Source organism: Sus scrofa, chromosome 4 (genome assembly GCF_054392235.1).
Source record: "Sus scrofa isolate SSC_HxYL_T2T_F1_AM1 chromosome 4, Sscrofa_HxYL_maternal_Yorkshire_Landrace_v2.0, whole genome shotgun sequence".
NCBI classification, from domain to species: domain Eukaryota; kingdom Metazoa; phylum Chordata; class Mammalia; order Artiodactyla; family Suidae; genus Sus; species Sus scrofa.
Window position 1 is genome coordinate 82,888,996 of NC_139386.1, and position 14,015 is coordinate 82,903,010.

The 14,015-nt window shown below is 43.5% G+C and overlaps 1 protein-coding gene across 12 annotated transcripts in view; it reads right to left on the bottom strand.

Annotated features, from left to right (window-relative positions):
- Window positions 1-14,015, bottom strand: part of SNTG1 (syntrophin gamma 1) — a 449,457-nt gene that overhangs the window by 13,700 nt on the left and 421,742 nt on the right. For all 12 annotated transcript variants that reach the window (XM_085021222.1, XM_085021223.1, XM_085021225.1 and 9 more), the window contains one exon: window positions 13,011-13,103. In XM_085021222.1, coding sequence (XP_084877348.1) covers window positions 13,011-13,103 — 93 coding nt within the window. The remainder of the gene's footprint in view (window positions 1-13,010; window positions 13,104-14,015) is intronic.

A 14,015-nucleotide genomic window follows, 5' to 3' on the forward strand; every position in this document is an offset into this window, starting at 1 on the left:
GAGGGTCTGCAGAACCTCAGTCTAGAAGCACATGAGGCTAAAAGCCGTCTTCCGGGATTGCTGTTCAGCTAAAACCTCAGCATTGGATGTGCTACTTGTTCATCCTGGGAGGCCAATCAGCCCTCAGGGTCTGTACCCGGCAACCATGTTAAGAACAGTGATGCTGACAGAGAATACTGATATTGTTGAAACAGTATCATTTCTGCTGCTATTGGTGAGGACCAGCGTGGGCTCCCTGCGGTGTGAGCTGTGAGGTGCGTGGAGAGTGGGGGCGTCAGTGTTCTGAGGACCAGGGGCTGGTGCTGTTACGGGAGCAGGTACCTGCCCCCCCGAGCTTTCCAGTCAGGGCAGAAAGTGAGCCACGGTTAGTAATCTGTTCTCTGCAAAACTCCTGCAGACTTTGTGGGGAAGCGAGTCTTTGAGTCTGCATGATGCTTAGAAAAATATGCAAATTTTTGTCTTCGTTTTTTGCTTCTGGGAGCGTTTGTAGACAGTGGTACTTTGAGATGAGATTAGGAGGATTATAAAGACTGGAAACCCCTCCTTCCCAACGACTCGCTTTTGGTGCCCTCTTCTCCACAGAGGGACCTAAATTTGACTTCCAGGAAATTGTTAGTTTCCCTTACATGGTGCATATGTCCCAGGGGGTAAAAGGGCAACGTGATGAAATGCAAACACACGCTGACGTTAGAACGGTATGTACTCAAATGTACCCCACCCTTTATATCCTGTTCATCAGCTACATGACTTCGGGCAGGATTCTGAATTTATTGGAGCCTGAGGACATTCTACTGTAAATTGGAAGTAATAATACTTGACCATCCTGCTTTAAAGCATCACTGTGAAAATGGATGGGATGAAATGCTCATGAAATTGCTTTGTACATCGCAGGGTTTTTTTCCTATGAGTTCAAAGTATTAGTTCAGTAGCGTTTTTCCACTAGAACAGAATATGGCAAATTTTGAGAAAAGGAGGCCCCTGAACAGGAATAATGGTGATGCTTCTGGGAGACGGTGGGAGCGACAACAATGTCCATCAGGAGGCTCAGTGCCTCTGCCCCAGGCTGCCATCAACAGAGGAAATGGGCTTGTCTTGGTGCTGTTCCTTCCACAGCCCTGCTGCGGTGAATGTGGCACAGGGCACGCAAACCCTGGTCCTGCTGCTGCTGATGGCATAACTGTGCAGGGCAGCCTGGGTTCCCTGCCTGGGAGCAGCCCTAGAGAGTGTGGGCCTCTTCCCTGACCAGTCTTCCTCTTCCCGCACAGGTAAGGGTCCATCCAACAGCCTAGTTCTCCACCTGGGATATGGCTCTATGGAATTCGATCAAGGGCGGTGTGTGCCAGGAACCATCCCCCAGGCAAAGGTGAGACCTCGGATGTGGACTGTGTGATAGCCAGCTGGCCACAGTGGCCCCTCACTGGTAGTAGATGGAAGAGCCTTCATTGCAGTGACCACAATCTGCCGGATCCTGTAACGTTAGAGGTTCTGATTGGAATTAAGAACCTGCATGGGGTTTATGTTAAAGCCTAGAATCACAATAGAGATCTTCCTGGGTTCTGGAGTAAAGCTGTCCCAACTGTAGCGAATCCAAGCATCAAATTACAGGCACCTCTGGGCTCCCTCACCAGCCCCACAGGGATATGCAAGATCACAGGTGGCCAGAGGTGCACTTTGTGTTTGGATTTTGCCCACCCTGATGAGTCAGAAGATGGGAGAGGTTTACTAAAAAAAAAAAAAAAAAAAAAAAAAAAATTGCAAGATGTATTTGATTCACTTGGAATCAGACAAAAGCAGAACCAGAGGGCCAAGCAAGCTGCCCATGTCCACATCCCAAATAATCACCACTCTTGGACCTGGACTACTCCATCTACTGGCATATAGTTGTCCATCAAGGTTCCAATTAGAAAATCAGTTCACTTTAACTTTTTTTCAGTCAATTTGTGGACTCAAAGTAAAGCTTTAGACATTTCATCAAGTTGAAGCTGAAACATCTCTGTTACTGTGAATGTTATCATCAGGTCAGCTGAAAACCTCAGCATTTGTTTGGCAACGATACTATGAATTTGCACTGTTGGTAGACAGAGTGTTTCAGTAAAATCAGTATTTTCAAAAATCAGGAAACGTATGTAGCCAAAGTGTATTTGAACTGGTGATTTGGTGAACATAGCATCCGTGACTGCATCTCAGCAAGCCGTGGTACTCCACTAACAATTATGTTCCCCAAATAACTACTTTGCCTGTCAAAACCTAAATAATCAGTAAAAATGTTGTTCAATTTTTGAAAGATGCCTACATATATATTTTATGGACAGTAGTCTTTTAAAAATAACAGAACACTTTAACATGTCCATTAGCATCATGAAACTAATTTATCATCAAATAATTATTTGTTATCACATTTTGGACATGGTCATTCCACTTATGCACCACAAAGGGATCTGATATTCAGCCAGAACTAAGGGAACCTCTGCTTAAAGGGAAAGGTGAGAACGTGTCTCCTATGCTCATGTCTTCTCTGGAAGAGACCTGACCTTCTTACTCAGTGATTGGTGGCCACAGATGCCCCGTCCTTTCATTTGGTACCTGTTTGTGGTTATCCTGCTATATCTGGGATGTGTCCTACAGACCCAGTAACCCACCCCACTTCTGACAGCAAATGTGAGAAACCTCGACCATTCAAAGTGTGAGACAAATGCTAAATGCAAACAATGCCACAGAATAAAGGCCTTTGGCAGGGCAGATATGAAAACAGGACCCTGTTCTACAAAGCACTTAGCATGCTCTTTCCATGTTCTCTTGGATATTCTACACTTTTGGAAAAAAACAAAGACTCTTCATGCTCTGTCTTAACAGACCTGATCCCTGGGCTTGAAAATTCTCACCCCACCTCATTTCACAGCTGTCCCGTTCTTGCCATGCTGGTCCTGCTAGAAATGCCACTGCCTCAGAGATGCTTCCCCATCACACTTCGTGGGCCTTCTCTTTCTCGCTCCCTCGCTCATTTCCATCACAGACCTGACTGCAATCTGCAATTGCACAGCTCCAACTCTCTCCACTCTAAAGAAAGCTTCAAGCCAGCAGGTGGTTGGGCAGCCCTGGCCCTTGACAGAGTAGCTGGTACAGAGTAGACACATGGCCAATCTCACTTTTGTGACAGAAATCTCCTGAGACAGAGTCAATGTTAAGAAGATATGTCCCTTCTCTTCTTTTGCATCATGTAGCGTCAAGTTACTGGGGGTGAGTGACGGGGGGTGGGGAAAACATACAGACATGCGCACTTATAGGAAATGTTCATCCTTAGAGTGGACATGGTGTCAACAAACACCAGTAGCACCTCCTGGACTTTGCAAGCACAGTGGTCATTGCCTTCTCTACATAACTTTAATCAGGGGATCTTGGCTTTGGATTGGAAAATTCCTGCCACCAACAGTAACCTTTATTGGTTGAAATTGAGGGAGATCAAGCTGAAAAGGAGGGGAAAAAAATAAAAAAAGATAATGAACTAAAAAACTGATAGCAGTGTATGAAAATGTTTCTGACTATTTTTGAAGTCTGGAACTTGACCCAAAGCCTTCATAATAAATGATCACAAACCAGATTTTCATTCCCTTAAGTATTTCCATAAATGACTGCTTCTGCTTGCTTCTGGGAGAAAGGCAGGCAAAATTGGTCAAATACATCCAGTGAAGTTTATTAGCTCAATGAAGTCTGAGGATATTTTCAGAAAAATTTTGAGACTCATTTAACTTTTATGTAGCTAGCTTTTGCCATCCAAGGACTATATTTCAAGAAAAGATAAAAACTGCTCTATAAAATAAAATATTTAATGAATTTTAGTAATAACAGGGCCAAAATAATTTAATTAAAATTTAATTTTTTTTTAAATGGCCGTACCTGCAGCATATGGAGGTCCTGGGCCAGGTATCGAATTCGAGCCACAGTTGTGACCTGTGCTGCAGTTGTAGCAACAACAGATCCTTAACCCACTATGCTGGACCAGGGATAGAGCCCACGGCTCTGCAGGGACCTGAGCCACTGTGGTCATTCTTAACCCACTGTGTCATAGCAGGAACCTCACTATTTGCTATTCTTAACGTCATTTTATTCTGAGAAACTTCACATGCTGTGTGCATAATAAACACTAGCAAGAAAAGCTGGTTTCGCTGGTATAATTTTCCTGGATCCTTAGGGTTTTGTTTTTATTTTGTTTATTGTTGTTGCTTTTTTCTGGCAACCCAATAAAATTCAGCCACACTTATAATTCATATTATCAATTCTCTATAGCAATCAGCTCTTTTCTAGTGATTTCTTTTTAACATATGCACACACATTTGCCAGCTCAGTGGATAGTAACAGCTCTAGAGAGAAAGTGAAATGAGTTTACTGGGATTCTACACATAAGTCAATCTGTCTGTACAATGTAATAAGCCACCGCGATTTTATTTTCCTCCAGGTTGTCTGAAGGCTGCTCCACTGACAGAGATTAAGCACTTTATTAAATAACTTCTAAATTAATACATGAGTATCTGCACATTTTATTTCTGAGGCAGCACTCGTCTTCACTTTTACTAATTTGATCGCTAAAATTCAGTTATGAGCTTTATTACTATGAGTCAATCATTTTTCTTTTTTCCCTAAGTATAATAACACAATCCTCCAATTCAAAGAAACATATATTTCTAGAAACTGACTCAAATGTAAAAGGCATGACTTGGACACCACTGTGTCATTAAATTAGAAACTGTTACTGAACTACCCAGGGAGGCTCAATCTTTCTGTGCTGAATTGGGCTGGTTTAGTTACAAAGCGGGTGCAGATGAACGTCTGAGTCACTCAAGGTGAGTGAGGGCACCTGTGTGTGCAGGGCCTGAGCGTCTGCGCAGGATGGAGCCAGTGTGGGGCCCAGCTGGAGCCCACATTCTGTGCACCCAGTGAACATGGAACTATTTCCCATCTCGGTCACCTGGTGACACCTGCCTGCCACAGACTGGTGTGTGTTAGAGACTAGGACGTGTGGTGGGCGAGCAGCCGTCCTGAACTGTGTGGTGAGGGGACTACGCCGGGGCTGTGAGCCCTCAATGTGCTGCCTTCATAGCATCTGAGTCCCAGGCTGTAAGTTCACAATATGTCTCCTTCACAGCATCCAAGACCCGGGCTGGAAGCCCACAATACGCCTCCTTCGAGGCATCCGAGCCCCAAGCCCCATCTGTAGCTCACAATATGCCTCCTTTATGGCATCTGAGCCTTGGGCTGTAGCCCAGAACATGTCTCCTTCAAGGAATCCAAGGCCCTGGCTGTAAGCTCACACTATGCCTCCACAGCATCTGAGTCTTGGGCTGTAGCCCACAATATGCCTCCTTGACAGCATCTGAGCCCCGGCTGTAAGCCCACAACATGCCTCCTTCGTGATATCAGAGCCCCAAGCAGTAAGCTCACAATATGCCTCCTTCATGACATCTGAGCCCTGGACTATAGCCCAGAACATGCCTCCTTCAAGGCACCCAAGCCCCTGGCTGTAAGCTCACACTATGCCTCCTTCATGGCATCTGAGCCTGAGGCTGTAGTCCACAATATGGGATGGTGTTTCTCCTCCCTTTTCCGCAAGACTCTGGAGCTAGTGGAGCAGATCCAAACCCTGGAGGCTGGAGGCACCATCCCACCAGCAGACTCTGGGCTGAGCCAGGTCCAGACTCACCACCCAAATCCCACAGAAGTGTGAGGAGTTCGCATACCACTGTCAGCCAGTGAGAGGCTGTCCCTGTGTGTACCCAGCCATGTTGTGGTCCAGCTAAATGATGCTCCTGCCATCTGGGGCCTCCAGCTTCCCTGCGAGCAAGCTCCCTCACGTGGCCCTGCTCCCCGACCCCCCACGGGCTGGACCCCCACCCACGCCTGCTTGGTTTGCTCCCCGAGATTAGAGGTTCTCGGGTGCAATGTGGTTTCCCCCACGTCCTGGGTCCCCTCCCTCACGCCCTATGCTCCATGCCACCCTGACCTCCCAGGAAAACTCAGATGACTCCTCAATGTCCATATCCCCAGCAGGCGCCCTGAGAACAGGGCCACTATGAATGGACAGATCCACAGGACAGGAAGGAAAGACAAATGCGTTGATTGATTGGTCAGGAATCCAGGAAACAAATGCTGGCCCCTCTGGCATCTAGGGAGGGCTGTGGGGCAGGGAGGGCTGGTACTGGGGGTGGCTATCTGAGCCACTCGCATTATCGTGTGTGAACTGTTCAAGGGGTGAAGGAAGGGAGGCTGCAGCGGCTGCACGGTTGGCAAGGGCCCTGCAGATGTGCAGGGTGGAGCACAGAGCAGTGCATGGATGCATCTGGGGCTTCGAACTAGAAAGGCAACTGGGTGGACTCCACATTAGATAATGGGACACGGTTTGTCGTTGAGACAAGATCCTTTAATGGATGGATTGGCTGGAAATCATGTGGAAGGACTTCAGAATTTACACCTTGTATTTAATTGTTCCCTGTGGGGTTTTTCTTTTCAATTAGCTACCTTATTTATTTTGGAATAATGCTGCAAGTAGGCGCACAGATGTTATTATTCACATTTATTATGTGAGAATTTCAGAGGTTAATACATTGGATTAAATTTTTCATGAAACCAAACTAATGACTGAAAGAAAGACAATCTAAAGTATAGTAAGAAGAGTGTTAAGGCAGATGTCCTTAATAATTAAAAAAATCCAGAAAAAAATGTTTCAAAAGCCACAGAAAGGAAATAGAATTAAAAATGTTAAAGGATGAATAATTTTTAAAGAAAATAGTACAAAATAGAAGTATGGTAAAACATATACTAGCTAATGAATTTTTGACTCTTAGATTTTGTTCTTTCTATACCTCGAATTATAAATATAGGCATAAAGTACGTGTTAGTTTTCACATTATTTTATAATGCCTCTGTATTACAAGGAACAAATTTTAAAAATCTAGGAAACTTTTATTTTATTACATCTAGCTAATATGCTGGCATGAAAACTTGGGTTAATTCTTCTCTTTCAAACGTTTGATTTAGGGCTATTTTTGAAATGCTTGAGGGTTAAAAAAATTTGCGTGATGGATTGTTTCCCTAAATGCCTGAGTTTGTTTTTCAATAAATGCAATGTTCTTCATTCTCCTCAAAGCAAAGAAGAAATAATTTATCTAAAGAAGAACATAAAAATTCCATCAAATTGCTGTCTTTGCCCTTGTTTGAGGGCTGAAAGTTACACAAAGAAGAAAAATGACCAAAAGATACTGTAGAAGAGAACAATGCTGACAGTGACTACTGTCATAACCACATTATAGCATATATATATATTTATTTAAGACTGCAGCTCATGTAAGAGTTGTATCAAGAAAATATTCATTCTCACATTCTCGTATTTTCCTTTTGGATTTTTAACAACTAAGAGTTGAAAATGTACTGAATAAAAAACATAAATAAAAAATGAAGGTCTAACTCTATTTTCAGAGGTTTAAGTTATGGAATTTATATTTTATTCCATTGTTGGAACCATATAAATGGATTTTAGAAAAAGTTGAACTGTGTTTGTGTACTTGAAGGTCATATGTCTTTGGGAAACACAGTAGATCAAAAATCCTCAAAGTCAGTACCCAAGCCACATCAAAGACTCAAAAATAGAAAGTATGAATATGAGTCATGTTAATTTCTTTTCAAATTTTACCTTGAAATACCACAGAAATTACTGTCTACTTAAAGCCATAACAGATTATGCAGATTAAGATATTTTATCAATCACTAATCTAAATATGCTAACAATTAATTTAATTCTGAAGCACAATTATTTGGGAACAGAAGTCCACTAATTTTTTAGAAAAAAATCTGGGAAGCAAGAAGGTAGTGATTTCAGTGAGGGTGACACTCTCACGGCACAAAATACACATTCCTAAAATGCAGATCACATGAACACGTGTGGGTTTTACAAATTTCCCTCAGGTAAAGTTTGCAACTTTTATTCACTGAAAGTAAGGAGGACAAGAAGAAAACATAAAATTATGATAAAAGTTTCTAACAATGACAGGGCTCATTCTTAAAAATGTTGTTTTTTACTTCATATTATCTCCATAGGCTTTTTAGCAAATCACGATTTCAAAGATATTTTTAATATGTTATGTGGCTCTTAGACATCCTGAAGTCAAGAAGCCTTTTAAGTATTCTATCCTAGTATTTCTCAAATTCAATTCTTAAATAATTTTAAAAAACCATCAGATAAGAACACTTTGGGGGAACCAGGAGCTCCAGAGTTTCTATCAGGGAAAGAGTCATAGTAATATGAGCAACACAGGTTTATGAGCCGATATCTAACACTGTAGGTGACAGTCACATGGGTGGACTTTACAGTGACAGCCCCTGGAGCCCTCGAAGTCAGCATCCCCCTGCCCCCAACTGCCACCTCCCTTGAGCTGCAGCATGAGGACTGAAGGGGGGATGCAGCTAAGGCGGGGGTCTGATACCTTCATCCTCACTGTAACCATTAGAGCTCAGGTGTTACCTGTTTTAACGGATAAAAAGAACCTCTTTTTTTTTTTTTAATTTCAAGGTTAAAAAATAGTTTGAAAGTTATTCTTTGAAATTATAGAGGGGAAACAGGAGTGCCCTTTAATTCATTCTTGCCTCTACCCAATCACCGTGGCCTGCACACGTCAGCTAGAGCCATCCATCTCTCCACGGGAGAAGTCAGAGACGGAGCTCAAAGGAGCCTGGACTGTGATGACCACCTGGCCCAGCTTTTCCTCCAACCCTGTATCTACATCCCTCTCCTCACGCCTCATCTTTCAATTCCGAGCATATACTGTAGGACCTTCACCCTCAGTCTGTGACAACGTGCTCACCCCATCTCTCAGCATGAGGAACGGATGGGGTAGTGATGCCCCAGTGGGACAGATGTCGAGAATCCAGACCTGGGATCTGCCCCGTTTCTCTCAGCATCTCTTTGCTGTCCTACTAGTTTTGTGCTGTGAAACACACACCTGATCAGTTCCTTCCTATATCTCAAACCTTCAAGGGTATTATTCTTCGGACCAATTTCCAACACCTTAACGGGAGTTCTTCCATAATCTGGGTCTCAGTTGCCCACATACTTGATCTCTCATCTCCTCTGACCTCAGATTCAATGTCTGTCCTCATTGGCAGGCATTTGGGTAATCCTGCCATTGGCGTCTCACTTTCCTGAGTATCAACGTCTGATATAAATATCATCCCTCATGCCTCTCCAAAGACAGGAAGTATTCAATAAATATCTGTTTATCATGTTACTGCTGAGGTGTCTATTAATAGATATAATTACTTAATGCAGATATGCAGGTTTAAAGGAATAAGGGCCGCAGAATCTATACTTTTTGTTATGGAAACTATATTGGCACTGCAACATCACACAGTGACACATGAGGAGAGCACCTTTCTCCAGCTCTGAGAAGGCTCATTTTCCTAAGAACAGGAAGACCGAGAACAAGCTGAGCTGTACATGGCAGTAAGTCCTCTGAAGGAATCACCCCAGCAACACAGGGGGAGATGGGAGGACACAGCCTCCACTATGCTGTTGACCCAAACTGATGCTATGGATGCAATGCCAGCTACCTGCCTTGTCCTCACTGTGAAACTCAGGGAAATGGTTTCTCTGGGGAGTAATAAGGACTAAGAAATAGCTTACATCCCAGACAAGTCACCATTCCATCTAGAGCAATCCCAAATCACGCTGACTCTCACTACCTACCGTAAGAGTCTTATCCGGTCTTTTAGTCTACTTTTTGCACTATCATTTATTTTATTTTTAAAAATTTCTTGTAAGAAATGAAAAGTATGGTTGCTCTTCAATATTAATGAACAATATCCCCCCCCATCGATGTATTAACAGGGCAGTCCCTGTTTTCTGTGGAGCTCAGTTACCTACTTAGAACAGCACCTCTGCTTTTCCTGGAATCTACTTTCTCATAAGACCATGGGTTTGCTCCTGTATCACTTCAAGGCTGGTGGGTCTGATGGAGACACAGTGCAGGTGGACAAGGTGTAACAGCTAAATCGTAGGAGCAGTATTGCTATCATGGCACTTAAAAATCTGCTGGACATAGATTCTTAAGGATACTTTCCATATGCATATCAAGGAGAGAAAATAACTGTTATTTAATTATTGTGATAAAATATTGTATATTACCATATCCTTTTTAAAAAATACCTTCTTCAGGCCAGTCTATGGAGCGGGGTAACCTTCTCACAGTGAGGTCAGCTCAGGGGTTTCCGCAGACTCTGTTTAAGCCTATTGTCCGAAGATGATATTAAAAGCCCTCCCCTTCACTCTCTGACTGTTGCAATGATTGCGATCTTAATTATAATGGAGATTGATTCTTTCCCTCCTTCCAGTTCTCAGGTCGCCCTGAAGTTAGGAGCTTCCAGTGAGTCAGAAACTGGAGGTGGAGCCCTTAACGTCCCTGACGGCCCATGGTTGCTGCCGGATGTCCACCTTGGACTGACTAAATCTCATTTCCTCCTAAACGCTTTGCCCTAGGGTATCGTAACAACGTGCTAGGTCCCCTGACGAATCACTCCCCAGCTCGGCCAGGCAGGGCGACATGGAGCTGTGGCAGGACATCCTCACCCAGAGATCTTCCCTTACCACACAGGATCCAGGACAGGACCCTGGCACGGACTGGGATCAGACATCAGCCTTAAAGGGAAACTCCAAACAGACTCAGAAACTCAGAAATGTGTTCAGATGAATGTTGTTTCCTTCTCATTTACTAGTGTGAGATCCTTTCACCTAACATGGTAGAGTTAGGCGACCATTCTGGCAATGAGATTTCAATGATATTTTATTTATTTTATTTTATTTTATTTTATTTTATTTTTTATTTTTTTTTTGTCTTTTTGCCATTTCTTGGGCCGCTCTTGCGGCACATGGAGGTTCCCAGGCTAGGGGTCCAATTGGTGCTGTAGCCACCAGCCTACACCAGAGCTACAGCAACGCGGGATCCGAGCCGCGTCTGCAACCTACACCACAGCTCACGGCAACGCCGGATCTTCAACCCACTGAGCAAGGGCAGGGATCGAACCCGCAACCTCATGGTTCCTAGTCGGATTCGTTAACCACTGCGCCACCACGGGAACTCCTCAATGATATTTTAAAAGTAAAATCAGACTTTAACATTTTTTCTAATCCATTTAACTCATGTTTAAAGTTTTTTTTACATTGATTTAATGCTGCTAATTAATCATTAAATTAGTAAATTTATTAAATTAATTTAATACTCACAAGCCTATCCTCATTTGAATGAGTATTTTATTCAAAAGAAAGCTTTCGTCATAGGATAGGTGTGCAACAGTCTCAGGTGAGGCTCATTAAAAGAGCCACTGGCACCTTTTGGGATCACCTGATTTCCCAGTGTCAAATATAAAGAACCATTGGCCACCCTTAGACAATATGAGACTTTGTGTGACAATCTCTATTGCACTGTCAAGAAGAACTGCAGGATCTCCAAACACCAACGCACATCCAACTTGGCGGGAACAGCTGGGACACCTGTCCCTCCCATGATGTAAACACTTGCACCCAGTAACTCTGTCCTTCTGAAACATTTTCTTTTCTTTTTTTTAGGCATATGGAAGTTCCCAGGCTAGGGGTTGAATTGGAGGTGTAGCCTCTAGCCTACCCCACAGCCACAGCAATGCGGGATCCAAGCCACATCTGCGACCTACACCACAGCTCATGACAATGCCAGATCCTTAACCCACTGAGCAAGGCCCAGGATGGAACCCCTGTCCTCATGGATACTAGCTGGGTTCCTTACCACTGAGCCATGATGGGAACTCCTGTTCTCACACACTTTCATTTGCATTTGCTTTTGAAAATCCTGTGCCAGGCTTACTTCCTAGGTGGAGAGTAAGCTTCCTGGTAAGGGATGACTCACTCCTCCTCAAAAAAGTCAATTTACATCTCAGGTCATGCTTTGATAAGGAGGAAGTTGCCTCGATCTAAGGAACTGATGTCCTCATGTGGGGCTGTGGGGCAGCGGGGAGGGAGTCTTCCATGGGGACCAGAGCCCTGAGTCAGGACCTGCAGCCGTGTCTCCCACCCGGGAAGGAGATTAAGGGGGGGTAGGGGTCAGGGGAGTGCTAGGACTTCTTAGCTACGACTGGCCCTTCACCATCCCACGTTCATCACTCCTAGAGATGGAAAGGGCTCCCAACCAGACAGTATAGACCTTACTAAGTCAAGAGCTCACAAGGGTTACGCTCCATAGCCTGAGACCCCAAACCCCAAACCCCTCCATCCTGTAGTTCTAACCTACCACCTATGAGACTAAAAAGTGTGTTTCTCATTTTGATATTGGAGATGTTGACCCAGAAAAATAATAAAGGAACACTGTGGTTTAAAAAATTGTTTTGAGAGAAGAAAATCTCCCTTCATTATGAGGCCATAGTTTTAGGAAAAGAGAATATATGTATATAATATATAGACATATACATATGTGTATGATATATAGACATTTTATATAATTATAGCACTTTGTGGCATCATGTTTTTATTAAAATTCAAACTTGGGAGTTCCCGTCGTGGCACAGTGGTTAACGAACCCGGCTAGGAACCATGAGGTTGTGGGTTCGATCCCTGCCCTTGCTCAGTGGGTTAAAGATCCGGCGTTGCCGTGAGCTGTGGTGTAGGTTGCAGACGCGGCTCGGATCCCGGGTTGCTGTGGCTCTGGCATAGGCCAGCGGCTACAGCTCCCATTGGACCCCTAGCCTGGGAACCTCCATATGCCGCTGGAGTGGCCCAAGAAATGGCAAAAAGACAAAAAAAAAAAAAAAAAAAAAAAGACAAAAAAATTCAAACTTGGCTTTTATATAAACAGAGTAAAGCATAATTTACGTCCTATTAATACAAATGAGGACCCAAATCTGACCCCTGGGCCCCAGGCAGAGTGCTGACAGAGTCAGGAGTGCCTTCGGTCATCCTAGACTAGGTGGCCCACAGCACATCCTCAGAGTTGACCGCACAGTACCTTGGTCGCAGCGTCAAAGCAGATGAAGCCGGTGCTGAAGTCGATGGTGAGTCCCATCAGGTGACTTTCCAGCACACACGCGTATGTCTTGCACTAGACAGAACAGAAAACTGTTACTTTCACATGACTGACCCAATCAGGGTTAACAGCCCACATTTATCAGACAGTGTCACAGCTCCTGTGACAAGTTTTTTGTACATCTCAGCAATAACCATATACAGAAGTGGGTCTTAGCGACGTCCTTGTGTCAAGAAAACACATGCTGAGGGGTTGCTGCTCTGCCCAAGGTCAGCAGAGCTGAGTTTCCAGTCCTGCTGTGGCCGACCCTGTCTTAATTTGGGCCAGACTGATGCTCTTTGCTACAGGCAACAAGACTGTACACTAGTTTTCAGATGTAGGCAAGATATGTTAAGCTGTCATACTCTGGAGCCAACATACACTGTATTTGATTAAACCAAAAGTGATTTGCTGAAGATTAAGGTATTACTTAAATTGTAGGCATACTAATCTCATCAATAGTATTAAAAGGGAGCTCTCAGGCACAAAACAGATTTAATAACCAGGACAAGAAATACAAGGAACATCTTGACTTTCAGAGTCTTTGTATATTTACCCATGCAGTGCAAGTTATGTCCTAAACATATTTACCCTGGCCTATTATTGGTATAAACCCACTGATTCTTTAAAATCAATAACTAACGATTGTGCCCACTGAGATCAGATTAAATTATAATTTTACTTATATAAATATTTTGGGAAGACTAATAAGATATAAGTGCTGAAATAAAAGAGTAACGGATATGAAGTACGATTATGGAACTTATATGAAATGATGCATTTTTATGTCCATAGGCCAGTTTTATTTGCATTTAATTGCAAACTGGAGTGAGACATTCAAATGAAGGAAAATACTTGTAATTTACACCCCAGGGGAGGGAGAGGGAGGGAGAGGGAGAAAGAGAGAACATCGCTTAAGCAAACGTTCAACATCGGTCCTTACACCTT